Source organism: Phaethon lepturus, unplaced genomic scaffold, assembly GCF_000687285.1.
Source record: "Phaethon lepturus isolate BGI_N335 unplaced genomic scaffold, ASM68728v1 scaffold18592, whole genome shotgun sequence".
NCBI lineage: Eukaryota > Metazoa > Chordata > Aves > Phaethontiformes > Phaethontidae > Phaethon > Phaethon lepturus.
The window spans coordinates 5,715-32,850 of record NW_010525739.1 but is presented as its reverse complement, the minus strand read 5'-3'; the positions used below and the strand labels follow the sequence as shown (position 1 = coordinate 32,850).

The window sequence follows — 27,136 nt, the reverse complement described above, 5'->3', positions numbered from 1 at the left end:
AACGCATCTCTTCCTCCATAATAAAGTCTAACGTATGACATGCTGCAAGAAGAAGGGTTAGACATGGGGGAATGGAAAAGCAACCTGTGGCCATACAGACTACGTAATCACATAAATCGATAGACAGATCGATGTTTTCTTGAGGTAAGTGAAATGAATCAAATACCAGATATCTCTGTTGGTCAGTTAAGAGCTGCTACAGAATAAGCTTATTTGCTTCAGGACTTCTCACTTAGTTGTTGCAAATCAGCATACCAAGGGGAGCTGTCTGTACTCAAGTATTTAATCTGATAAGCCTGCAAGCTTCAAATTTGATTGCAGCTGGTCTGCAAAATAACAACTTTGGTGGGAAACAGTCAAGGCATTGGTTTTGGATCAGAACTTCAAAGAAAAGTTTCGGATGATCATCTGTTAGACCATGAAGGACCTAAGTAATTACATATCTGGTGGGATCCTGGTATACAGGGAAAAAAACAGTCTGAAAGAGAATATAATTTGCCTTTATTTAATTTTATCTCCAACAATGATACATTATTTATAAAGTCCAAAAAAGTAATAAAGCAAGAGTTTCTGCGAGGCATTTTATTTGTAAGGAAATGAGTTAAACAAATGAGCTAATTAGGAAAATTAAGGATAAAAATATTGATTCAATATGAGAGATGCACACATGGCTACTCAAGAAACCCTGCTGTAAGAAATTACCAAAGCCAGATTACCAGACACATATCTGCTAAAAGATTAAATCAATGAATGTTGAAACTGTTTTTTCTCAAGAAACTGGGCACTGTCAAATCCTCTCCTCTCAAATCACTATATTTTCCCACTGGGTCAAACTTCTGGCTCAAAAGCAAGTCTTCAATCAGTTTTTGGCCCATTTTTCTTCCTGCTTCAGTAGACATTGCATTTTGCCAGAGCTTCAGCAGCAAACCTCCTTGGAAAGAAACACAACATGACATTGTCAAATTGACATGGAGCACAGGTAGCTCGCAGCACACAAGGTTTGAAGCGCACGTCCGGCAACAAACACCCACCACTCTCCTGTGGACAGTGAAATGTAGACAAAGCTGGAGCATGCCGTGGGGTAATAATTGCCTACAACTGTGTAGGGAGACACAGGCCATTCATTTAGCTCAGGATCCTTTGTATGGATAGACAACTGGGCTTGTTCCCTCGTCACCAGTGTTGCAAGTCAAAGTGATTGAAGACGCATGTTAAGATCTTGTTCTGCAAGTGCACATAGCTTCACGGCTTATGAAGCAGCGGCCTGGTAGTTATAATCATGCATGTCTTTGTTTTTGCTCTAAAGCAACCAAGAATTTGCGCTTCTGCCAGCTAAGGCCTCAAGCTAAATAGGCAAATGATGCAGGCAAGGAGCGCTGTCTCTCTAGGAAGCGTGCCTGGTCAGCCCGGCATTAGCACCAGTTTGCAGGATAGTCATTGCCTGCTCCCCGCTCCTCTCAGTGCTGATGGTGGTGGTGGATGAAGGGGCCACAGAGGAAATCTGAGGGTGAAAAAAAGTTTACTAGAAAACCAAGAGGAGTTTATTCTCCTGCAAAACGTGCTTTTTATATAAAACTGGCAAGGGTGAAGAATTGAATTTGCACAGTATCGTACAAGGGAGATGAGGAGTTAAGAGGAGAAGGCAGCAAACAGTCCTCTTGCCTAGGAGGACCACAGGAAAGGTGAGGACAGCAGGAAAGGTCTCAAGTAACAAAGCATCTGCTGTCCTGCCTTTGGATATCGGTGAGGGGCAGAGCATAAAAAGTAAAGCTGCTGAGTGTCCATGAGTCGAGAAGCTTCAGAAGTAGCGCAGAACTCTCTCAATACAGTGCTGGAATGGCAGAGGCAACTAAAGGAAAATAAAGAGCAAACAAACTCTGAATCAAGAAATCCAGTCTCAGTCTGGGTTGGACACAGTCCTGTCCTAAGAGGTACTGAGACCTTCTATCTGTGGTCAGAAGTTTGCAGCACCAGAAGAGAACTCCACATCTCTCCCAGGGTGTATCTAAAATTTGAGGAATCTGACTCTACAAAAACAGTATGTCACATTTTATCATCTGAGTTTTGTTGCAACTACATCTAGTGTTTCAGGTCCCTGCTGAGGCCGTGGATCCAGACCCGAGTCAAATTTAAAGATCCTTTTCTGATCTGCAAAGCAGTCACCAGGTTGAGTTAGCTGGCATTCAACTCTCAGCTGAATGCAAAGCCCGTCCCTTCAAAGCAGAGGCAGGGAAAGCTCCAGCCTGCAAAGCAGAGATTTCAGCTATGGACTTTATTATGGCCGCATCTGCATGAAACTTCTTCACCTCTCTCTTTCCTTCCCTCTCTCTCCTTGCTGCCCTGTCTGTCGTGCTTTTCCTTGCTGTGCCCCACTCCCCTCCTGGAGGTAGGTCAAGAAACCCTGAACTGTGCACAGACTACCAGGCATGGGATAGAGCTGTTAAAACCTTTTTGAGACTATGAGGTACCCATTGTGTTAGGTGTGGAAGGCATGAGGGAAGCAGTAGATGATGTGAGGATGTTCTTTTATAAACACTGAATAAACAGCCTTTTTCAGCGATAAATACAGCTAGTGAGAGAACATTCACTGAAAAGAATAGACAGAAGAAGAAGATCACAAAACAAATGCCATAGCTCTGGATATTAGTTTTTCAGTGTTTTTTATGTTGTATTTTCATTTAAAGATTCAAAATAACTTTTCTTCATAAAAGACAAACAAAAATATCCAACTCAGTGGTACCTACGAATGCACCGAAACCTCAGAAGAGTGTAGTTCTGTGTTTCACCGCTGGATGGTGATGCACAACTTATTTTAGTGAACGTGATGAAGCCAGAGTAGTCTAAGAATAGTTTTGCTGGGACAGATGATATTCTGTTAGACCAAAGATTGAGACAAAACCAAAAAACAAAACCAGAACACTTGTGGACACACAAACTATTGTTCATGATTATTTTCCCATTTTTTAAAATGACCTCAACTGTTCTAATAACTTTATTTACAGCTTTAGTGGTGTAGATTTAACTAGTGAAACAAAAACCAGTGCTTGTGTTTTTAAAGTTCCTGTGAAAACTGGAGGAAAAAAAGTAAGATCATCTGCTCCAACCAACGATGCATTTGTCTCATGTGAAATCCTCACTGTATATCATCAGTGTTATCCCATCGCTGGTTTTGTTCTCTGGTGTGTTGTTTACTTATGGGTGTATTTTTTGCGGTACTGTTTTACTGCTAGTCCCTAGGAAGTGTTTATACTATTTTATATCAAAGATCACTGTGTTCATATGGAGCAAGGTACAGAAAAAGAGAACAAGGTATTAAGTATCTATGGACTAACAGACATTTATGGGTCGGGCTCATACCTGTTAATTTATTTGCTTTGTGAAGAGCTCTCAGTGAAAGCAGGACTCTATTTTGCTGTGGACTGAAGTCACTAATGGATGGGGGGACATCCCCTTCAATGAGCATCCTCTGGGGCAGGAAAGCCTGGAAGTTGTTTGTGGTCTGTAAATCTGTAGAGAAGTGTGTAGCTGCAATGAAATCTACAGCATTAGCCCAGTCTTCACCAAAACTTGCTTCTGGATCAGAGAGATATTTTAAGCTGAAAGAGATCAAAATAAAAACGTAACAGATACTTGAAATCACCTGTAGAACACATTAGTGCATCCCCAGTTCAAGAGAGATAGGGAACTTTTGGAGAGAGTCCAGCGGAAGGCTACGAGGATGATTAAGGGACTGGAACATCTCTCATGTGATGAATGGCTGAGAGACCTGGGGCTGTTGAGTCTGGAGGAGAGAAGGCCGAGAGGGGACCTTATCAATGTCTATAAATACCTGAAGGGTGGCTGTCAGGGGGAGGGAGCCAGTCTCTTTTCAGTAGTGCCCAGTGGTAGGACGAGGGGCAATGGGCACAAACTGCAGCACAGGAAGTTCCACCTCAACATGAGGAACAACTTCTTTACCGTGAGGGTGACGGAGCACTGGAACAGGCTGCCCAGAGAGGTTGTGGGGTCTCGTTCTCGGGAGACCTTCAAAACCCGACTGGCCGCGTGCCTGTGCAGCCTGCCCTGGGTGATCCTGCCTTGGCAGGGGAGTTGGACCAGAGGATCTTCAGAGGTCCCTTCCAACCCCTACCATTCTGTGATTCTGTGATTTATCCCAAATGTGTTTTGTTCAGTATAAAATCCTGAGCAGTCTCAGTGCCACAGTGGCTTAAAGCCTTCTTCAGCATTTTACACCTAATTTCTCCTGGTATCACTGCCTGTGCCCAGACTGAACATAGCTCCTGACTCTGGCCCTGGCTCCCAGAGGGAACCAGCATTTCATTTTAAGCCTGCAGCCTGCCCACCCATTGCAGCCTGGGCAGCCACCTCTCACTGGTCGTCTCATGCTCTGAGAGAGCAGAAGGAAGAGTAGAGCCTAAAGAGTAGAGGCCTAAAGTAAGGAAGCTCATGTGGACTTTGTTGAGATACTATCCTTCCAAAGAGGCATGCAGGTGGGAAGAGCCCCTTGGCCGCCTTTCTCATCCCCATACCTGTCCTGGAACTTGGGCAGCGCATAAGCAATGGAGGCGACGTGTGCCCTCCACATGAGATGGAGGGCATCATCCAGTTTGAAGGAGGAGAAGGTTGCAGGGCTCGTGGCTTTGTGTTCTGTAGATAACAGATACTGCAGCAACAGGGAGGAAAAAAGGCAGAGAAAGAGAGGGGAGGTTTAAACCCAATGAATTTTCAGACTTAGGCAGCACATAGGTCACAAAATAGTCAGTTTGCAAGCTAAGGGAAATTGCTTTTGAGTAGTTAGAATGTGTTGATTTCTAAGTAACTATAATGTCTGACATAGGGAGAAAAAGATGATTAATATAGATTTATAAAATGAATATGTATCCTCACTGAAGTTAAGTGGAGTTGCCATCTTTGACTTCAAGAGAGTGAGGGTTTTACCCACATAATTTAGGTATTCTGTCACAATAATTCCATGGACTTTTGTATCTTTGTGCCATGGAAGCTTCTGTGCTGATATATTCGATTCCTTGAAAACCTGTTTATAACTCTTCTGGCCACAACTTTCTGAAGATTTTCAGAAAATAAGAAAATTATCCTTAATGGTTATCATTACGGCTATTTGAGGAGTAGATCTTTTATAATAACTTCTGAAACATACTGCTCAGGAAAAATAATCTTAAAAAAACAAATCCAGTCTTGCTCCTAAAATCTCTACCTTCTCTCACAGTTGCCAAGAAGGACTTCTGGTTTTAATTTTATGTTCATTATCAATTACCTGACTACCAACAAAAATGCTGACTATAGAAATCTGTCTATAAAAATAGTTATTGAATCTATGAAGTAAGAAATATTGTTATCTTTGGGATTAGGGAGCAGCTGAATGAGGAGGAAAGAGAATATCCACTTGCATAAATAAGTGTCTTTCTGAATGAAGTTTCAGCATTTTCAGGTTTTTAGATGTTCAAAGGAATAAATGAACCCTATAAAGCCAACTCAAGGCCATTTCTCAAGGGTAATGTTCTATCTTGCATGCTTACTTTGCATTGCTAACATAAGCACTATAGGAAAGAATACAAATATAATTGTTAACAAAACGGTCTCTTAGGACAGACTCTAAAATACAGAATTATCTTAAAGGAAGAAAAAAAATCCATAACCTGTAAAAATCCTGGCCTTCTTATCTCTGACTCACTTTACGTTATGCTTTTCATTTTTCCTGCTTGTTACTTTTATATCAACCTGTTATTGAAAGCAAACCAAGCTCTCTGAATCTTACAAATGACAGTAATAATAATTTTGAAGGTAATATTCTGGTATAATTTCCTACAAAATATGAAAAAAAATTAAAATATTTACTTCAAAATAGGCTTTCCAGTCATCCATGAGCTTGGGAACACGAGACCGGCAGTCGGCAACACTATAACAGAAATCAGCTCTTCGCTCCTCTGGTGGCAATATTTCTATCTCGTGCTGCAGCTGCCCAAAGAAACCAGCCTCCACTGCCCCCAGAAAGGGTATGACAGCCAGGTAGTAATTCATACCTGTAACAATAATTAAAAAGGAGGAGGTGTTAACCACAAGTAAACGAAAAATCCCCGCATAGAAAAACGAACGCTCTCCCATACCAAATACAACCGTTTCAAATTGCCGCTGGTAGAACTGCGCTCACTGAAATGCACTAATGATGATGTCTGTATTGATTTAGATATAATTTGTAATATTCATTTATACCTTGTACTTCAATAGTCCTGCATGAGCTAACAGTGTGCTATACTTTGCAGGAAAGGACAAACAACTGAAAAAAGTTTGATCTTTGTAAGTTGTCACGGACAGGACATCAAAAGTCAAATGTTAGTTGCAAACTAAGTACAGAAAGACTAGGAGTACCCCATGTGTATTGTTTTTATAAAAAAACCTCTTCCATGCATCCTGGGCATATAAGAAAGGAAAAGGCAAATGCTAGTCATATTTCACTGGAAAATAATAATTTTGCTTTTAAAAAAGAATTTGCTCGCTGAAAACTGCTTGGAAATTATCTCTGGGTTTTTGTTTAGATTTATTTTAGGATGATGGCTTCTTTTCATCTGATCCATAAGTTGGAGGAGTCAGACCCAGCATGTAGGAAATCCACATTCCATTCTCACCTCTACCTGACCACATCTCCAGTGAGAGTGTCTGTCAGGCTATTTGATATTCCTTATTTCAAAGGCTGATTTTAAATTCTCCTCTTAATTGTGCCCCCTTTGTAGAAATAAAGTTTAATAAATTTCAGTGCAGAATTGCCTGGAGACCAGCTGTTCCCCCTCTTGGGTGGGTACTCCTGAGCTGTTGCACTGAGAAGTCATTTGCTCATAGTTGGTCTCAGGGCCACGCAGTGCCTAAGCATTTTGTACACGGTCCCGGCAGTGAGGACCAAAATCATTAAAACCTGACCACCTACCATGTATCCCTGTCCTACTCATGGGAAACCATTGTTCCACCTCCTGTATGTGGGCCTGGCTGGGAATTCAGGAGGAAATGTATGTCCAGTCAGAAGAGCAAAGGAAAAGCCTCAAGTGACAAGAAGACAGTGTCGCGCTGGGAGCAATCGCTAAGCTGGGTCTTCCTTCTTCACAATTTCCATGAGAAGTGTTGAAACCTGGATTTCACATCAGAAAGTCCTTACATTCTTTTAAGTGGGCTTGCATATGTTACATATTTGTACCTGCCTGAGTGAGTCAGAGGGCAGAAAACAATGCAAGAGAGGACTATATTGAATATTATTCCAGGCAAAAAGGACTAAAGTTGCCACATCTGCCAGGAGTGATGCCAACAGCACATACAGCTGCGTTAGCTCGCAGCTGGTCCTTCAGTAGAGTTTGTCACTTTGCCTTTTCTCTGCACTGCCTAGTGCAAAGGTGGTTCCAAATTTGATACCACCACCACTGAGATGACACTGCTTCCTGCAGTGCATATTTGCTTAGGTGTAATGGATAGAACCATTCTCCTGTTACATCTATGATATATATTTTTATAAATGAAATTCTTGTGTCTCTCAGGCTAAGAGAAACCCTGTATTAATTTGATCCCTCCAGTTCAACAGGACAACATATGAATGGCCTGAATTACCAAAAGTATTCAGGAATTTTGGATGTTTCCATTTTGGGGAAGACTGAATTATCTGGATGTGTATTTTTAGAGATATTGAGGAAAGCACTGAAAATGTCAGGGGCATTGACATTGGAAATTCAGATCTTTACAATTCTCTCTCTCTGTCAAGTCTTCAGTTTGTTGCTACTTACTGGAATAATGAAAAACTTTAACAGAAGTTCAACCTACTAGGACTCCAAAGCCAAAATTAAAGTGAACAGAAATTGCCTCATAGCTCATATACACCAGGTCAAAGTATTAACTAAGTTTTAGCTTAATACTTGAAAGCCTGCTGGATAAATGCCAGTGTAATGAAGATAATGAAGTTATTTGGATACCATGGGCACAAAGTCTCCCTTTATTTCATTCTCTGTAGCCTACTGACCGCAGTGAAGTTGTGGAGGTGCAATGGAAGGCAGGAAAGTCCTGTCAGATTTATATTACTAAGGGTGATGCAAGAACCACAAATATTTCTGCTTGAGAGAACCACAAAGATTCCTGCTTGACATTCTCACACTAAGGTTTAATTTGAGTTACTAGTATCTAAACTGAACAAATCTGCTCGGAGTAATTGAAAACTCAAATTTCTACAAATGTCTACCAATGCAGATACTCATCATGGTGGTTCCCACATGCTTTTACAGGCAGTTTTTCAGTGTAAACATTTTTAAGGCTGCAAATTTGCATTTTTTGCCTTCCTCAAGTTATTAAAGTCAATTAATATTCATTTAGTCACTCACACTTGGGTGTCTTGATGCAAGTTTTCGATGGAGAATTATGCAGCACTGGAATTACTTTGTAATACAGAAGTCTAAGGGGAAGAAAGAGTCTAAATTGCCTTCTAGGACACTAATAATTTTTCAGAGAAGAACAGTGTAATAGCATATACTTACAGGACCACCAGCTTCTTACAGATATGCACAGGAGGTCTCCATCTTCATAGCCACAGGAAGTCACACTGGAAGGATCTGCTAATCTGCCTGAACCAAATGAAATAATACACCAAATACTTCTCAATCTTTTTCACACAAGGAATCCCACTGACATGAAAAAAATATATAGGAGTAAAGCATGCAGAATTTTGCTCAGAGAAGCAGAACCAATACCATTGTTTTGCTTCATAAGCTACTGTTCCTAGAGTAGCTGAATTTCTTAGTCAGTACTTCATGCAGTGCATAGTAATTTGATTGTGTTTTACAGTTCAATTTATTTCTCACTGTAAATGTATTCTGCAAATTTATGGAACTGTCTGGAAGTAGGACATCGCAGTGATATTTTAATGGAAATATAAATATACATGCACATACAGATGTAAACACATGCATAGCTGAAGCATCATTTTCAATAGATGCAGGGCTGCTAGTGTAGGAGAGCTGCTTAACGAGCAGAATAGCACAAATTAAATGTGTTAGGCATTGTCTCACCTAATTGGGTTGTGTAATACAGAATCCCTTCCTGTTTAATGATGCCTACAAACATGGCCTTACTGTGAAGCTAAGCATGCAAATGTTGTTGTCACTGATTAGCAGGGTTTTCAAGCACCTGTGCTGTAGCAAATGTGCAAGACATTTCACAATTATTTGTGACAGCATGTAAGGCATATTTTACTTTAAGCACAGGATGTGGAGGAATAACCTAATTCCTGCCAGCATAATGTACATGTACATTATGTGGTAATTAGTCATGTAGTGAGTCAGGAAGTCTGCCTTAAGTGTATGATGTGAAATTACCATGGTCAGGTCCGATGACTTGAACTATTCCAGAAGCTCCCAAACTCGGCCCTGCAGAGCACTTAGTCTCTGACGAGTCAGCTGAATGCCAACACTGTCATGTCTGTCAGATTAGAACTAAACCTCATTACATCCTTTAAAAACCAAATCAAATTTTCTGATACTTTTTACTTGAGAATAAGAGATGATCATGAACCATGTGCATACAGATTATCCTAGTTATCCTCTCTTGCTGACTGAACAAAGATTGTGTTTTGGGGCATGCTGGCTGCTCAAGCCTGATCTTTCCGTAGCAAAGCACTGAAAGCATGGACTCGCAGTGGTGAACAATGTGGTTCAACAGGATATGTTTTTAAATGAATAATGGCATTTTTAAATATTTACAAAATTTTTTTTTCAAGATTCTACTTTGACACAGGGTATCAGAAATAGGCAGCAGTAGTTCACTAGTGTGCAAAGGAGATGAATGGGAAGGATAAAGGAAAAGAAGAACAAGACAACAAAATGTTGCAGAAGAATTGCACGTGAGATTTACCAAAGGTTGTTAGCCTACGTGTTTTGGGAAAATTAAAAGTCCCAGGCAGTATTGGTGATAATTATAAGATATGTGTAAATTACTTGGAGCTGGAGGCACTAACCCTCCTTCCAGGTTTTCCAGGTTTGTCCTCTCTGCTCCCTCCTATTGCCCGTGCTTAACATGATTGTTATTTCAGTCTTCAGGTCTACCCAAGCTACCTCAGCCTTGACAGTGCCTCCCAGTTCCATGTCATTAACAACTATGTGCAACCTCACCAGCAAGATTTCTCTGCTATTTTCTGTGGGAAGGTTGTTAATGCAAAAGCTAAATGCAGTTGTTCTCAAGAATGATAATTGAAGAACTCTGAGCATATCCTTCATTTAGCTGTAAACTTCCCTTAGCAACACTCATCACTAAACTCTCCTTTAGGTGTTCCCTTACCAGATTTGAAATTCCTTTTCTCATTCTTATTTTGTTAAGTGTCATTAAAAACTTTAATTCCATGCTTTGATTATACAAAGGGAGGAAATACATTTCTGGACTTTGGTAAAACATCAATTATACCACAAAATAAAAAACCCAGTTAGTCTGACAAAATCTACCTTTGATTCATGTAAGCTGCTCTCTATCCCTTTTTCTATTTAGCTCCATGTCTTTAAATATTCTTTCCTCTATACTTATTCTAATGTCTCATCTACTGCTGATGTAAGAGAAATAAATATTTTTGTGTTCTTATCCCATTTTTCCTTATTAAATATAGGTACAACCTTTCCTACTCTTCCGACATACAATACCACCTGAATCTTTCTTAAAGTTCTTTCTCCTGGATTTGTATTTCTATATGTCAGTTCTTCCAAGTGGGGGTAGAGACTATCCAGTTTCCTCTGTCTGTGTGGGTAAGACTCTGAGTTTATCTCCGTGTCCCAAGTGACAATTTCTGTTTCCACAATCTCATTCCTATCAGCCATGCTGTCTCAGCATCTTTTTCTCTACTGTAAATTTAGGCAAATTACTGGTTTCATTTTATGTCCATGAGTAGATTATTGCACATCTTTGTAAATGGTAGCTTCACTTGGTCTTTATGCTTTATATAGGACCATATCCATAAAAATATTTTCTCAAGCAACATAACTTTCATGACCAGACAGGATTGTTCATGCAAAGAGTTTTGCAGCATTTTCAAGGATCTGATGTCATGCACCATGAACTCAAGTCCTGCTTTTGCTTGCCCAAGCTTATTATGGTGATACATAAATGCTTCAGTCATTTCTCGCTAATCTACCCCAGCTGCCTATCTGCATTAGGTTTCGCCAGTTACTAACCTCACTACTGTACGCAGCAAAATTATATCTTTCTTTCCCCCTTATCCACTTATCCTTCAACTTCTTGCATTTTTTACTGTTAATCTCTTTCCAGACATGTGATATTTCTCCTTCTACTTTTTTTCAACCTTCTGATTATGTCATTTCAAAAATATATCTACTTGCCTAAGGACCAGTCCTATGTCACTACTGTACGCAGCAAAATTATATCTTTCTTTCCCCCTTATCCACTTATCCTTCAACTTCTTGCATTTTTTACTGTTAATCTCTTTCCAGACATGTGATATTTCTCCTTCTACTTTTTTTCAACCTTCTGATTATGTCATTTCAAAATATATCTACTTGCCTAAGGACCTATGAGTCCTATGACTCTTCGTCAGGTGACAGTAGGTCTTTACCTGTCTGTGCAACCAGGTACAAATCTTCCTCTCACCCACTGTGTCCCTCATCTCTATTTGGGAACTGTCACTGCAACCAGGGACATCTTCTCTTTGTGGATGAGGCCACCTTAAATAACCAGATCTCTTCCAGCAGGTACAGTCCTATGACTCTTCGTCAGGTGACAGTAGGTCTTTACCTGTCTGTGCAACCAGGTACAAATCTTCCTCTCACCCACTGTGTCCCTCATCTCTATTTGGGAACTGTCACTGCAACCAGGGACATCTTCTCTTTGTGGATGAGGCCACCTTAAATAACTAGATCTTTTCCAGCAGGTGTTACTCAAGTGTAGCTTCTGTATCCAGTCATCTTTGCATCTGCCACACACTGAGTCAACTTCCCTGCTGCACCAGCCATCCTCTTCATCTTCTCTTTCTTTTCCTATACATAAAGAACGTGAAGAGGAAAAAGCTTGCCTAAACTCCAGCAAAATTCTTCTTGCTGCTGTCTGTTTGCCAGCTAGTTGCCTGCTTGGATTTTGCTTAATCTACCTCCTTTGCCTCCTTTTCCTCATTTTGACTTAGCAGTTAATTTTCCATTAGGTGTGACTAAATGCTGGCAGCTTTCTCTCACCACCAGCTGCAATGCCTCTGCTTCTTCCAAACATAGAGCTTTAGCCAAACCACCACCTCATGAAACTACAGATTGAAACCAATAAAGGAAACAACAGCAAGATGCATTTGCTTACGCCTGGTTACCACCAGGCACAAGTTCCTGAAAACATTGTTGACTATTATTCCTTTCTTCCCACATCTCCTGGTTGGTAGAACAAGGTAAGTCAACTCCAACTTTGAATGGAAAGTTTCCCTGCAAGCTGCATGTGAAGCAGCATGTGGGAGAACACATTCGCTGATAAAGCCATCAATAAGATACTGCAGCCTTAGCCTCAAAGGACCTTTCACACGTTTTTGCATCAGCTTCCCTGGCATGGCCAAAAAGCAAACAAGAATAACCATCATGGATAACAACCAGCTTTTGGGGGATGAGCCATTAGAATCTGGACATAATTTAAAACCAAAACCAAAACCAAACAAAAAAAACAAATGAACTTTGATTTTTGTAAAAAACATTTAGAAAATAATGAGGCTACTCCTAAACTGATCAAAAATGGCAAATGGAAACAAATTTTCAGAGGAAGAGGTGGACTTTGGACTATCTGTATTAGAAATGAAACTCAAACTACCAATAAAAGATCATAACATTAACAATCAAAAAAAGCCTATCAGTTAACAATTTAAGAACAGCACTGCAGACTGCAGGACCTAAAATCTACCTACTGTAAATTGGAGCAACTGAGAATGTCTTTTCAACAATCTTCAGCTAACTGAAATATTGCCCATCTAAACCACAGATCTTCTGGATTCTGACCAGTCCAGTGTTTAGAAATACCTTTTCCTATTAGGAAGTTTAACAGATATTGCTCAACAAGACAAGGGTCTTCCCTTCATTCAGGATTTCTCTTTCAAATTGGCAGCTTAGCTCAGTATGTCAAAATTTACACTGTCTGAGGCTATACTGGGCTTGTGAGGCAGAAACCTTGGAAAAGATAAGCCAAAGTGGGTCTGGTAAACACTTAGCTCTTCCAGCAGCTTAAGGACATAACTCATACCTGTACGAAATTGCCACCCATGCTGCAACGGTAATCCCCAGAGAATATTGCCAAAATTTTGGGATCCAAAGTTGGTAAAATATTTGGCTGAAGAGTTTAGCAAGTTCTTATACATTCCCAGTCGTTCTCGATAGTTCCAAGCGTTGATGACAATTTTGTTGTCCTTTACTAGGAAATCCAGCAAGTTTTCGGGGGCAAGGTCCCACAGAGGAGGATAGACATCTTCTCCAGTGCCATCTTTTTCACTCCAAGTGGTGGCAGTCACTGGACTCAGGGTAACAGTCACTATAAGAAGAGCATTTATGCTAAAGTAGGGCCACATTGTGAAGGTTGGTGACCCGGGTGTTTGTGGCTGCAGGGCTTTTATCATGAAAGGCGAGGGCTGGGCAAAAAAGAGTGACTCAGACACTGAGGTCTCCCTCTTTCCAGTGACCCTGACGTGGAGTGGCAAGATTAGCAAGTTGTGAGTAACACTTTGTCCTCCCTGTGGGATCTGGGGAGCAGCAGCAGATGCTTAAGAGGGATCAGACTGAACCAGAAAATGTCCAAATCTGTGCTGCCCATGACATATACCCACCCTCCCAAAAGGTCGAGGTCCTACAGTACTGATTGCACGATTGCATTATCAGCTTTTTTTCCCCTGTGTTTCTTACTAGCTGTCACCTTCCCTTTCCCTGCCTAATTCCTTCAGGTAAAGAAGGGACAGCAGTGCTACAGAGCTCACCCCAAAACAGGTACAGGCAGGGTTAGGTTAGGGCTGAGGTGCTCTGAGGAGGAGCTCCAGGCACCGACCAAGGAGCAGCAGTGACATACAGCAGGTGCTGCCATTGGCACCTTTGTCTTTTGGCCTTGGGACAGCTGCCTGCAGCCTTCAGATCCCCAAAGCATTGGAAGAAGCCAAATCAGCCTGTTTGCAGGCTGTGCAGCAACCTAACAAGTGGTATTTTTAGTGCTTGTTTGTCTTGTGTGGAAATGGTCATTATAAAGACCTGAAGTCTGCTACTAAACCTCTGCGATCTTGTAGCCTCCAAAGGGAATACAAAGGCCACACCTCCACTGACAAAGTTGGTGTTTGACTAAGCTACACTCCAGCAAAAATTAAACTGTCCAGCTACCTTCACCTCACCTACTTCTAGGACTTTATAATCTTCAGTTGCTTTTTCTCAGATAAGCAATGGTTACAAAAGAGCACACAGCAAACACACACATCATTTCTTATCTCTGGAGTCTTTATTTTGCATGAGAAAAATTGCAAATGCCCATTTTCTTTGAAGTAATTCTGTGAGTTTTGGTTGGGCTTTGTGTGCTTAAAGCACCTTAATCCCTGGATGAAAGCAAGTCAAGCCTGGCTGTAAACTTTTGACAGTAAATATAAAATAAATGTATCAGTTCAAAATTTTTCCATCTTCTCTATTCATTAAGGATACTTTCTAGTAAATAACATAATTTTTCAATGGCTACTTTATTTTTGGCTCCACTACTGAGAAAGAAACCCAATGGCTTTTGAAAAACAATCAGTATTTAACCTAAAACCATGACATGTGGTTCCTAATCATGCTGCCTCACAGAGGTTTCACATAATCAAGTTGTTCTTTTATTAAGTTTCTATGGATGGGATTTATCTAAACTAACGATAGTCTTTTAAACATTAACCTAGCTATGTAGATTACCCTGATAGCCAAAACAGAGAATCAGGCAGAATGTAACTCATTTAAAATACACCACTGAGAGATATATTGCCCTTGACTGACTGTAGAGAGAGATGAAATTACAAGTTTAGCTTTAGACATAGAAAAATACTTTCAGATTAAATAAAATCAATATTGTTTTTACCTACTTCTATATAGTAATTTCAGGAATGTTTTCAAAGGTACTTGTTTTTTCTTGAAAGAAGACATTCCATAAAATAATCCTGAGGATAAATGCCAAGAACTGCATTGTTTTTATATATATATATATTAGGCTCTAATTAAGGTAATGGACAGCAAGGCTCACCTGAAAAGCAAGGATGCTGAAAGGCATTAGCTAGGGCACAAGATATATGGAGGAAACCTGTGATTCTATGAAATAAAAGGCACAAAGGTCATAATCACACTAGGGCAGAAATTTTAGTTGGGAACACGAAGGAGTGAGTAACAGTGGGGGTTATTTTTACCATCACTGAAAGAAATGTCCAATTTGGGAGTCTATACTCTCTCTGTCTTTCTATAGTCAAGAAGGAGAGTTTGAATTCTCCTAGTGAGAGATACCAGTCATTTATCTTACATGAGTGGTTCTGCTTTAGGTACCTAAGGTAAAGAGATGTGAATAAACATCTTCATTTTTCAGAGAGATACCATATATTTACATCCCCATGGCAAATAACATGGGGATGTAAATATATGTAAATTGACTTGTTCCATGTTTGGGTGGAACTTTATCATGTGCAAAAAACTGTCCTGCTCTGCATTCTAGAAAGGCAGTCCCTATTAGCACCAGTCTGGGCAGGCATACAAATATGAATTACTAGTCTGAATGCAAAACCATACTTTCTCAAAAGACTTATAATAAAGAATTAAGATAAATTAATGGCATAATGCCTGCCTTATATCATTTTTTGACCTATTTGATTTAAAAAAAAAAAAGGTTTGTACTATACACTAAATGGTAAACAAAGTAAAACAAAAATACACCTACTAGACAGACTCTGCTGAAATTCTTCTCTTTTTGAAGTTTGAGCCTTTTGCCTTATTACGATAGCAAAAGAACCTCAACAACCCAGTTAATCTTTAAAGAAACAAGAATAATTTATTAATTGATATAATAAAAAGTAATCTTCCTGAAAAATATTGTAATTAATTTGATAGCTCTTACACCATTTTCCCACTTATCTGTGTGGGCAAAGAAGTTGCTGAAGTTTTTGTAAGACTTTAAGGACAACAGCTTTGCTTCAAGAAGTCTCTGCATTGGCGCTTCCAGCTTGAATCCAGTCCTGTGGGTTTGCTGTCCTGAGCTGGGCGAGGGGAAGATTCATGTGACATCAGGTGTCAGGTCTTGAGTCATGGCATCCCCTCAGGGATGTCGGCATTTTAAATAAGTGGAAGATTAAGGAAGACTGTTAGTAATGTCAGCATCACTATTCTGTTCACCACTCTTCATAAGTTACTGCCAGGTACTCAGTACGGTTGTGCTCTTGCAGACGTTGTAACAGAAGCAAGTTCTGGAAAAGATTGTAGATAGTGATAGATGGCAAATTCAGGTCTGATATGTAATTGTCAAGTTTCAAGAGAGAACACCATAGTTTTCAGCTGGGCTGCAGAGTTTCCTTCAAGATAACTGCAGAAAAGCTGATGAGCATCAATCAGATTAGTTGAGGTGACTGTAAGAAGAAGAAATGGCAGCCCATGTTTAAGTCCCAAAACTATCAAAACATAAAGTCCCTTAGACTTGATGGGATGCACTGAGGAAGAAACTGGCAAGCCAGTGAGGAAGAGGCATCAGTACCCTGACCAGAATGAACTCAGGACTGACACAGAGCTTTGCAGGTGAGAAAACCTTCAGGTCACCTGGGGATGTCACTACCCTTCAGTCACGTAGAACAGCACTGAAAGGAAGGGTTCACCCACTTTCTTTTCGGGCAAATGTCTTAAGGGGAAGAAGAATGAGTTTTTGTTTAGGTGGGGTATTGGTCTGGATGAGCCTCCCTGCCACCTGGCACCTTTTTTCCTGCCCTGACACTTCCACCAGTGACTGTGAGCACTGCTTGACTGCAAGCCGTTCCAGGGAAAACAAGACCACACTGTAGCTAAAGGTATTCTTCATGTATTTTGCTGGATAAACTTGTAGCAGTGAATATGCGTAGGTTGCTTACCCATCTCTGTTGCTATTGTCTACAGCTATTGCTTTGAAGAGACTTTCTGTTTCTTTTTGTCACAGGTCTTTGATATTTGTCAGGGAGGATCTTTCTGGCTCCAGTGTCCTGCAGCAAAACCCCATGACAGGGCTATAAAAGGGGTTTTCAATTGCTACTTCACTCCTTTTAGGTGTGGTTGTGAGTAAAGGCTATCAGCCAAAACCCATGGCCGCACGAGTGGACTCCACCACTAATGCAGCAACACACGTTGTGGCAAGAGCATCAGGCATCCGAAGGGAAGTTACATTGTGTGTGCGGTGGATCTAGTGGGAGGTGCCGCGTCCTCACATCCTGGCTTCTCCATATTTCCTCGGACCTAAAATTTCTCCTTTGGAAAACATCATTCTTGTGTTATCTATTAATCCTGTGCTCCCCTCTGCAAAAGCCTTCCCGTGTTATCTGCTGATCTTGCCTCACCAGAAAGAGTAACCTGTGCTGCAGGTCCTGACAGTTCAGACTCTAAGTTGTCAGGCTTTAAGTTTATCAAATAAATCCTGTTGATGAAGGATGGTCATAATAAAGTATTCACTTTGCCTTTTTTTTTTTAACAGAAGCAGTCTACTGAATTGAGCATACACAGTAGCGCGCACACACACACACACACACACACACACACACAAAAAACCAACCCAAAAACCAACTGATAATGAATAATGTTCCAAGTCAAATCCAATCACTCCTATTTTAGGAAATACCAGATTCATAACTGTGGTGGGATATTTACCATATGCAGGTTTTCTTTCCCAGATAAAGCAGTCATTTTTCCACGAGGCTGGCTGGATAAATGGCTACAAAGACAAGTGTAAAATCCAATGTGTAAATCCAGAGTTCAAATTCCAAATACTAAGAGAAGATGAACTACCAGCAAGGTAAAAATATTGCTTTAGGAGCAACCCCTACACACAAGGTGTGTAATGGGTACCTGATGCTGTCCCAGATGTACTCTTTCAGGTCAGAGTGCTCCAGAGGGAGGAGGACAGGCAATACTCAAATTTCCTGAGCAGGCTTGCTTGCAGGACCAATGTTAGGGTAAAGTATATATATAAAAAATCAACCAAACAAACCCCCCTCCATCAGACATGAAACAGGAAAATTTGAATTAACTTATACTTTTCCTTTTCATAATGGTATTATGGAGGCGTATTTACCTTATAGGTTAGTTCAGATGGTACCATAACCTTCACATCTTTTTGTTATCTTCAGCTCAGAAGGTGAAGGGTAAACTGATCATGGAGTTAGGTATCCGTAGCACGTAGCACCTACAGGTCTTCATCATCGTCTCCTCAGCAACACTTACCATAAAAGACATGAGCCTCATTTTCATTCCTTTGAGGCAGACCACAGAAAAACCCCACTCACTGAAACACATATTTAAAATTTGGTGAAACCAAAATAGATAGATATATTCCTGAGAGCATCAGGGTTGTAAACAATTGTCTAATGTAGGAAGATGATAGTAATTTTTAAATACACTATATCTATTTCGTCTCAGAGATAGTTACTCAAATACAGCCCTAAGTTTGCTTATAAATTCAAGGGAATATTTTGGCTGTTTGTATATCACTAGGGAAGAGCAAACTGCAGAACGAAGTACCAGAATCACGTTGTGAGGTGGCTTTTTTTCAATCTTTCATTAATTATGCATCCGTTTATAAGACAAATTAACTGAATCTTCACTTATATTTTTAGCATGGCATTTTAATTAGACGAAAAAGAGAATAAGTGGAAATAACTAGAAAAAATCAGCACAATGACAAAGATCCATTAAAAGAAAGGCACAAACATCCAAAGCAGTAAACATGTAGCTAGATGCTAGCACCCAGATTAACTGATGTGCAGTATGTAAAAGGACTGCACCAATTAGAAACTTGGCCGAAAACAACCTTTTTTTGCCATTTGGAATGAGCAAACAATTAATTCAGAATTTTAAATTCGGGAGATATTTTCACCCCTTGAAACTCAGAGACTGCAGAGAAAATTTTCAGAGGTCTGTGATCCATCTTCTTCCAGCTGCAGCCATTTTCCTTAGACTGAAAAAATAAAAGGGAGGGGGAGGGGAGAAGCTTCCTTGCAAGAAAGGAAATGAGAGCTAGCAAAAATCTTTCTCCAGGAAATAAATTAGTCTTCATGGCGTAAGCAGGAAAAATAAATTTTGGTATAAGACAACCTGAAAGAAATGTAGTAAAATAAAAGACAAAAGGTATAAATCATCCTTACATTTATTGCCTAATTTTGCTTCTGTCATGGGAAAGAATAACACTCTTGTTGTTTCTAATTGATATTCTGTGTTGGTATACAACACAGTAATTTGGTTCTGCTGTTTCATTCACAATGACAGAGGGAATAAGGGTGATTTTCAAGAAAAACAGATTTCAGTCTTGTTTAGAGAAGTGTGAATAGCTCACTAGAAACAAATTCCCAAACCTATTTGATTAAATTAAGGTGTATATTTAACATATACTTCCTACACCAAATCAGTAATTTCTGAAACATGATCACGGTACTATGGACCTAGCAAAGGTATGTAAGGAGTGAACATATGCATGGATATATATTAAAAGAGAGAAATGACTGGGTATTGGCAGATACTTGCACAACGAAGCTAGCATTACTTTGAAATGAGACCTAATGATAGTATATGGAGAGATGTCACATCACCAAATTGAGAGATGACAGAAAACGCATTTCTTAAAACATAATACTTTTCTGGAAAACATGATGAATATTTACATTGTCCATTTTTTCATGCTTTTGCTTCACTTCACTTTTATTTCTTTTCAGATCGTACCGCAGACTCCAATACCTGGATGCTCCCAAAGACTCTGCTTCTGAGATTTCTCACATGACATTTATTTCATACACACCAATATCAATTCCATAGTACAAGTGTCCAATGCATAAAGATTCACGTGAAATATACTCCCTGTAGCTGACAGCTATCTGCTGATACTACACAGAAAAGATAAACATGACTAAGTGCCACAAAGGCCCCCAAGCTTGAGACCGTAATGAAAACCCTGCAGCACACAGCCAGGCATCTGTTGTGGGACGGGGCTTTCTAGTCCATTTAGTCTCATCAGGAAGATGGGAAAGTCTTTGTTGAAAAAAGTGCGTCTCCTTCAGCGTCCCACCCAGCTCTCTGTCCTGCTGCCACCTTGATTTCCAGTGTAAGCTGAGCTCATCCTCTCCCTGCCTGCACCGTCACTTGGGTCATGCTCTGTGGTCTTTGTGAGGAGCCACAACATGGTGCTTACTCTCAGTGGGTGGCAGACCATGAGAAACCGTCCAGCAGAAGAGGCTGAGGAGCAACGATCTGTTTTTTCCCACCGTTTGAGTGGTGAAGGGAGCTGCTGTTCTCCCCGGGAATAAAGGCTGCCTTTCCCAGAGGGTGATGAGACCTCTTAGAGATGACTAGGAGTGTCATGGACACAGGTGTTAGAAAGCCTCACACTATAGCCTAGATTTAAATGAAAGAGCAGGGGTCATTTTTTTGCCTGAGCATAGGCCTCGTTACAGGCTAATTTACACATATTAATGTGGTACACAGTTAAGCACAACAATCTTAAAATCTTGAAATCTCAAAATCTTAAGCTTCCAAGAAGGAGGCAGAAGACAAAACCCCTCCAGAACAGTGAACATAAACAGCCAAGCTTTACAGAAGGCAGATGTCTGAAGTCTGTGACTTCCTCCTTCATTTCTGTTGCATTTTCTTCTAATTAATCTAAATTAAAAAGCTCATCCTTGGAGCCAGAATATTTGGATTCCTGTTCTGGTTTTCTGCTTTTGAACAAGTAATTAAAAAGTGAAGTATTATGATTTGTTTTGTCTGAGTGAGTACATCAGAACGAAAGACAGGCTCTGATCCCAGGCTGCTACCTTATACTAAAATCTCACATCAAAATTCTTTCGTTTAACCTCATCTACAAAAAAAATTGCAGTAAGATATTTTATATTCTTGTTCCACAACTGTGAAAGCTAACAATTTGGGCATAACACAACTTCTAACCCAATGATCTCCCCCCCCCCCCCCCCTGCACCCCCCAAGCCCCCCCCCCCCCCCCCCGCTTAGAGTCCACAGGCTGACAGCTATAAATAAGGATTTTATCTCACATTTTCCTTTGGAGCCAGCACTGGTGCCACTGAGTGATTAAGGATGGTGAAATTGCAGGCTCCTGTAGATTTGTATATGACCACTAGATGATGCTATATAACTTTTCAATCACTATTACTTCGCCATGTAACTCAAAAAAGAAAAATTATTAAAAAAATCAGACTGGACTACGAGCTGGTTTTAATGCACTCACAAATATGCAGATAAGCCAAATCTTAGCACTTAAGTAAAAAAAAATCCACATTTCTCTCCCAGTCAGCAATTGTTGCCAGGTAGATGTAATGAGAGGGTACATCTGATTTTAGGGCTTCTTGTGCTAGGTCAAAAATATTGTGGCAATGCGCTACAGAATGATTTTAAACAAAACTTTGACAGCAAAGGTGCTTTTAAAAAATGGTAAAAAAGTAACTTTGCCCAGCAGTTTTTATACTGGATCAGGTATTAGCTCTTCTCCTGCAGTCAGGGTAATGCCTTAAGCTGGCAGAAACATCACATGCCAGGCTTGAACTACATCAGCTTGGTTTTGTCCAGATGACACTTGTCCTGCCAGGTAATGTGGCAGGGCACAGAAAAAGGCTGTGGCTCAGAAAAAGGCTTTGGGATCATTCTGACTTCTCCTATTTTTCCTCTGAGAAAGAGCTCCTCTGATCTCTATGACCCTTGTATGTGTGACGTCTTTTCTATATTTCACATTGTTGTGTCACTGTTCAACCACTAACCAACCGGTGAATCTGAGTCTCAGGATGGACATACCTATAGAAACAGACAAGTCCCTGTCCACATATTCATGAGTTTTTCATCATTTTCAGAAATAGTGAAGGGGAGAATCACAAATTTTGCTGTCTGGGAAGCAGACTAGCAGCTGCTCTTGCCTCAGGCTGGTATCGATCTATGCAGTTTCCAGAACTCCCTGGTCAGGGGACACTGCCTGTGCAGTAATGTGCTCATCAGGCAGTCATAGAAATAAGTCTGCCATCATAGATGTGTTCATTTCACATCACTGGTGCGGGTCACCATTATCTGAATGGCTTGAATCAGACTAATTGGAAGGGTAATTGATGAGGGCGCATGGGCTTGAGTTGTGCTTTAGACTTGCTTGAAAAATTAGTTTGATCCTTCGCCAAAGCTTTGGTAACGATTACAAGACGTAGCTTTAAAAGGCTCTTCACCAAGAGCTTCAAAACACTTCCAAAAGGTGAGTTGTCTGGCTAAATCTAATTGTTTTTCAACTTTTTGGTCAATTTTTGGGGGATGTTGAAGTGGTGAAAAGCAGTCTCATACTTCTGTAAATTCTTCTGGGCTTTACAAGCCACTATTCAGAGACAAACTGTCCACTAGAGGGATGCACAATAAATTCCTAATTTTCAGGAATGTGACTGAACCAGGTTGTATAAACCACCGATTAAGTATGAGAGGTCTCAGTGGATAAAACTACCCGGTCCTTCATACATAAATATATTTAGTCAATCTGCTCATTTGCTTAAGGTTGAACTGTACTAAGGCCCTTGGATTATGTTTATTTTGCTTGGCACAATTTGCCCGTTGCATGCTCTCAAGTGACACCAGACAACACGTCATGGTTAGCAGCATCCCTACACCTTGCTTGTCAAACGCCATTCCTAGAACAGCCTGCTCCATCCCCCGGCTCCTGCTCCCCTTCCTCAAAGGAAAGCCGGGGGGGGTCTGCTTCTGACAGCCCCCGTTGCTCCTGTTCAGAGTTGCCCCTAGGTGACAGAGGCGAGAGACAACATCTCTTCAGTATCTCCTGCTTCCTGTACTGTTTCTATCCCAGCCTGGAACAGAGGGAGGTTCAGGAAGAATTCAGATCCTGAATTTCCCCAGGAACTGCGAGGGACACGCATGGCGCAGTGAAGATCCGTGCCGGGCTTTGCCTCACCCCTGCAAGGCTTGCGTTGCATCCCCTGGCTCTGGCAGGCTCCGGCTCCCCATCGCTGCCCTGGTCTTGCCTTGAAAGGTTGGCCCACCAAGACACGTGGGGGAATTGAGTGACTATGCTTAGCTCTTGACTTGGCAAAGAGAAGAGGGATGGTGCTAAATAACAGCCAGTTGTCCTCCATTCCTAGTCAACGATGACATCTGACACATGTCTTGAGTCTTCTGTTGCTGTACCAAAAAAAAAAAACCCCTAGCCAAAGTATTAATACTATTAATTACAGCATAATGTTAATAAAAGCATTAATTAACACCACTGATATTTTACAGTGATATGACAGAAGGCGTTTCCACTGCCTAGTCGTTAAAACATTGAAATATCTATCTGCATTTTTTTGTTGCTTTATTCGTGGGAAAACAGTTGTGCCTGTCTTTTGCAAATGATAAAAGTCTTGTGGCATTTCACTAATTTGAGACCTAGTAATCATAGCGTTTGCTTAATTCTGATCTAAAATCAAGAAAGAGACAAAATGCAGTGAGTTTTTCTAGTGTCTGATAAAATATATCTTATCGAACACACCCTGAAATGAAATCGGGGGAGACAAAGGTACGGCAATTCCAGCTGTATGCAACTTACCCATCTCGTCTAAGATGTCATTTCTGACCATATTTATACCATTCTTCTTGCAGCTCCTATTCATTTACCGTTTTTTTTGAAGAAGTCATGAAAATGTGTACAAAAAACATAAGGGGCGGGACTGGGTTAGTAATTCTCCACTGTTGGACTCTGGGCAGACTCCGACCCCTGTTGTGGGACGATCTGCGTGGCCCTTGCCCGCAGGGCCTCGGAAGTGTCGCTGTGTGGCTCCTCGGTGTCCCAACGGGCACAGAACAGGCTGTGGCAAGATCAGTCATCCAGATGAGAGCAGGGAAAAGGGGAGCATACCTGGTTAAAAGTACCCAGCAGGCTTCTGCAAAAATGAGTGGGTTTCAGGGAAATCATTGAGCAGACCCGGCAAAGCATCCTTGAGAAACCCTGTTCAAGGCAACCACCGCTGTAGCGAAGATGTGCGTTCTCAGATAAGACACAGCAGAGCAGCTGTGAAGGCTGTTGCTGTCACTGCAGAAGAGAAGAGAGATCTGTAGTGGTGAGAGTTTAGCGTACTTGAATTGTAGTATTATCAGAACTAGAGCACAGGGTTTTACAACCTCAAACCTCAGGCGAGAGCCCGAGAGCAGCTCTGGTCCCTGCCGAGCGAGCATGATTACACGTATGACGTGTAACTGGGGAACAGAAGCTGCTGCCTCTTTCATACAAACTAGAGATGTTCTGACTGAACGACCCTTTCATTCTCAGCAAGCCTTACTTGTCTGTGGTGTATGAAGCTCATGCCCTCATCACGAATGTTTTAATATATGACTGAACTTTTGTGCTTGCTCCCCGTACACGCACCTTCAGCTTCCTGCGGTAGGAAATAAGGCTCCCTCGCACTCAGACCCATCGCTTTCTGCTTCATCAGTATTACTTCAAGAGCAGTGTGCATCAAACACTTATCTTACAGTTTCCTCTGTATGTCTCCAAGTGCTTTATGGAGAGATCAACATCCTCCTTTGTGCGTGTGGGGAAACTATTTGATTTTTCCAGTATGCCAAGGAGGATGCTAGCAGGAACTTCCCTTACTCTGGCAAGTGGTAAAATGATACTGCTTTACAGCTCTTCAATTTCTCATCTTTGCAGGAGCACAACATTTTTTTTGGTACAAGTCTCTGTTGCATTATAGAGACAGTACCCAATATGCAATCCAACCTACTGCTTTATTATAGTTATGAAATTCTCACATATGGCCTAGAAAATGGGGCTGAAAGGCTATAAAAATAAACATAATCAAATCAGATCCATACTTCAGCGCTCAAGCTCCCAATGGCTCACAAAACATTCTGCAATGAGAGATAACATCACCACAGCAGTCGCTGAAGAAGCCACTTACTCTCGCTGAAGGAGGGAGATTTTGGGCTCAAAAAAGTTTTTCACATGTGTTTTTTTGCGGGCTTTAATGGTAGTGAAGCTTTCAGCACTGGAATTCTCAGTATTTCAAGCTATTAAAAGTACAGTAAATGAAAAGAAACCCAAAATTGTGTTTTGATTGAGTTAGGCTTTTTAAATTATTATTATGGATTAATGGAAAGTATATACAAATGAAAAGTTGGTAAAAATGCTTCTTTTTTTCCCCCTTTTTTCAAAAAAAAAGAGACTTCAATCATCTCTGAGAGAAGGGACTTAATTTCCCTGAGTTAACCTGTTTTCCATAGCTTTTTCCAGGATTAGAAGGGTAGGAGGGGAAGAGATGGCAGCAAATATTGTCATGACTTTAGGAGGCTGTGATGCTGAAAGTCATGTGGCCAGCATCCATCAGGAGATCGGAGTGCACTGCTCTGCTCTGCAAGTGAGCCTTGGCAGCCCCAACTGAGCACAGAGACCATTCAGTCCCAGTAACTACAGTAATTTCAAATGAAATCTTCATTATAAAATTGTGAACATCTGCTTTACTGCATTAAGTGAGTTTTATTTTACTTATATTTTTTCTGTAATACAAAAATTTGTTACATGCAAAGGCAGCAAAGACAACTGCTGTTTTCATGAAGTCCATTCCTAAAACCTCTTTGTAGTACAATTCATTATTACGATTCACAGAATTTCTCAGGTTATATAAAACATTTCAAGTGAACAAAACATTGGGCTTTTCTAATCATGGCAGAAGTAATCAGTGATTTGAAAAGATGTATTAGCTTTATAGCAGTTTATTTAGTAAAGCTTCTAAATTAAATCTGTCAGTACTCAAGTCACTGTGAACAATCCTGTGCCAGCCTAGAGGAGGCATTGAGTAAAATGGCCAGGAATCCTAACGTTTGGGGCTGGCCATTTTAAGGACAATCTGGGATTTGCTATTGACCTCAGTGGAGCCAAAATTTAGTCACAGAAGATTTTAAGGGATGTCCCTGTAATATGAGGTTTTGTTGCTTCCTACACACGCCTCTTCCACAATTACAAGACAACTGGGAGCATGGGAAAACTGTGTTTGGAAAGAGGGGATCACAGTTCTTTTGGGCAAGTATGGATTTACAACAGGGTGAGTTTATGTGCCTTCCTTGGACTTTCTCCTTCAGTAATAAAGAATCCTCTCGTATATATATTTCACTAATAACTGATAAGTTAGACCAAACAGAAGCATTTGGATTTTTTTTCTGACTTTGTTGGGATAGATACCAAGTTAACCTCAGACTCAGACGAGAGGGAGAGAGAAGGGTTCTCTCAGCAGCACTGTCTCCGACCCAAAGGCATTACCTTAAGCTTAAGGCTACCCTTTAATCGTGATCTCTAACTCCTCAGATCAGTAAAAGATTATCTCAGATCTGTCCTGCAACGTTCTGATTCTCCGTGGGCAGCGGCATCAGCTGTCCAGGGTTTACCTTTTACTGTGTCGGCGTGACCCAGAGACTCACGGCCGGACTCTGAGCTCACCTGCCCTGCCCTTACTTCACCGAGCCCGATCGCCGTTTGACTTGTAGTAGAACTACACCAGAGTAGCTGTGCTGTGCTGAATAAGGCCACTCGGCTGGGACGCCAAAGACCAGGCTATCAGCACCTTGCCTCTGCCGAGCGCCTGCTAGGTGCCGGGGGGAGTTCGGGTGGAGCAGCCCCGCATCCCCCCGGAGCCTGCCCTGCGGGAGCGAGATCTCTCCTACCCCATTCTCCCGTCCTCTGAGACTACCACAAAGGCGACAAAGGTAACGCACCAACTCCGATTTCCCAAGCTCCTCCTTGGGGATGTTCCTCCCTCCGCTCCCACCCCCCGCCGGCGCGATGGCATTGACGAGGGGCTGCCTGGTGGGGTGACGTGCGGGTGAAGTCACCATAGAAACGGGGACTCTGGCCTCATTCGCACAGCGAGCTGCTCCCCAGCAGCCCTCGGGGGGCACAGAAGCTGGCGGCAGGT

General features: G+C 41.2%; 1 protein-coding gene across 1 annotated transcript; it reads right to left on the bottom strand.

Moving 5' to 3' along the window:
• Positions 1–535: 535 nt before the first annotated feature.
• LOC104617515 (chromosome unknown open reading frame, human C6orf58) lies at positions 536–13,567 on the bottom strand. Its single transcript, XM_010282858.1, has 6 exons — positions 13,246–13,567; positions 8,523–8,609; positions 5,857–6,041; positions 4,530–4,663; positions 3,358–3,596; positions 536–931 (listed from the first exon to the last, which is right to left on the bottom strand). The coding sequence occupies exons 1-6, from the start codon at positions 13,565–13,567 to the stop codon at positions 744–746; spliced, it is 1,155 nt and encodes a 384-aa protein (XP_010281160.1). The 3' UTR covers positions 536–743.
• Between the last annotated feature and the right edge of the window lie 13,569 nt (positions 13,568–27,136).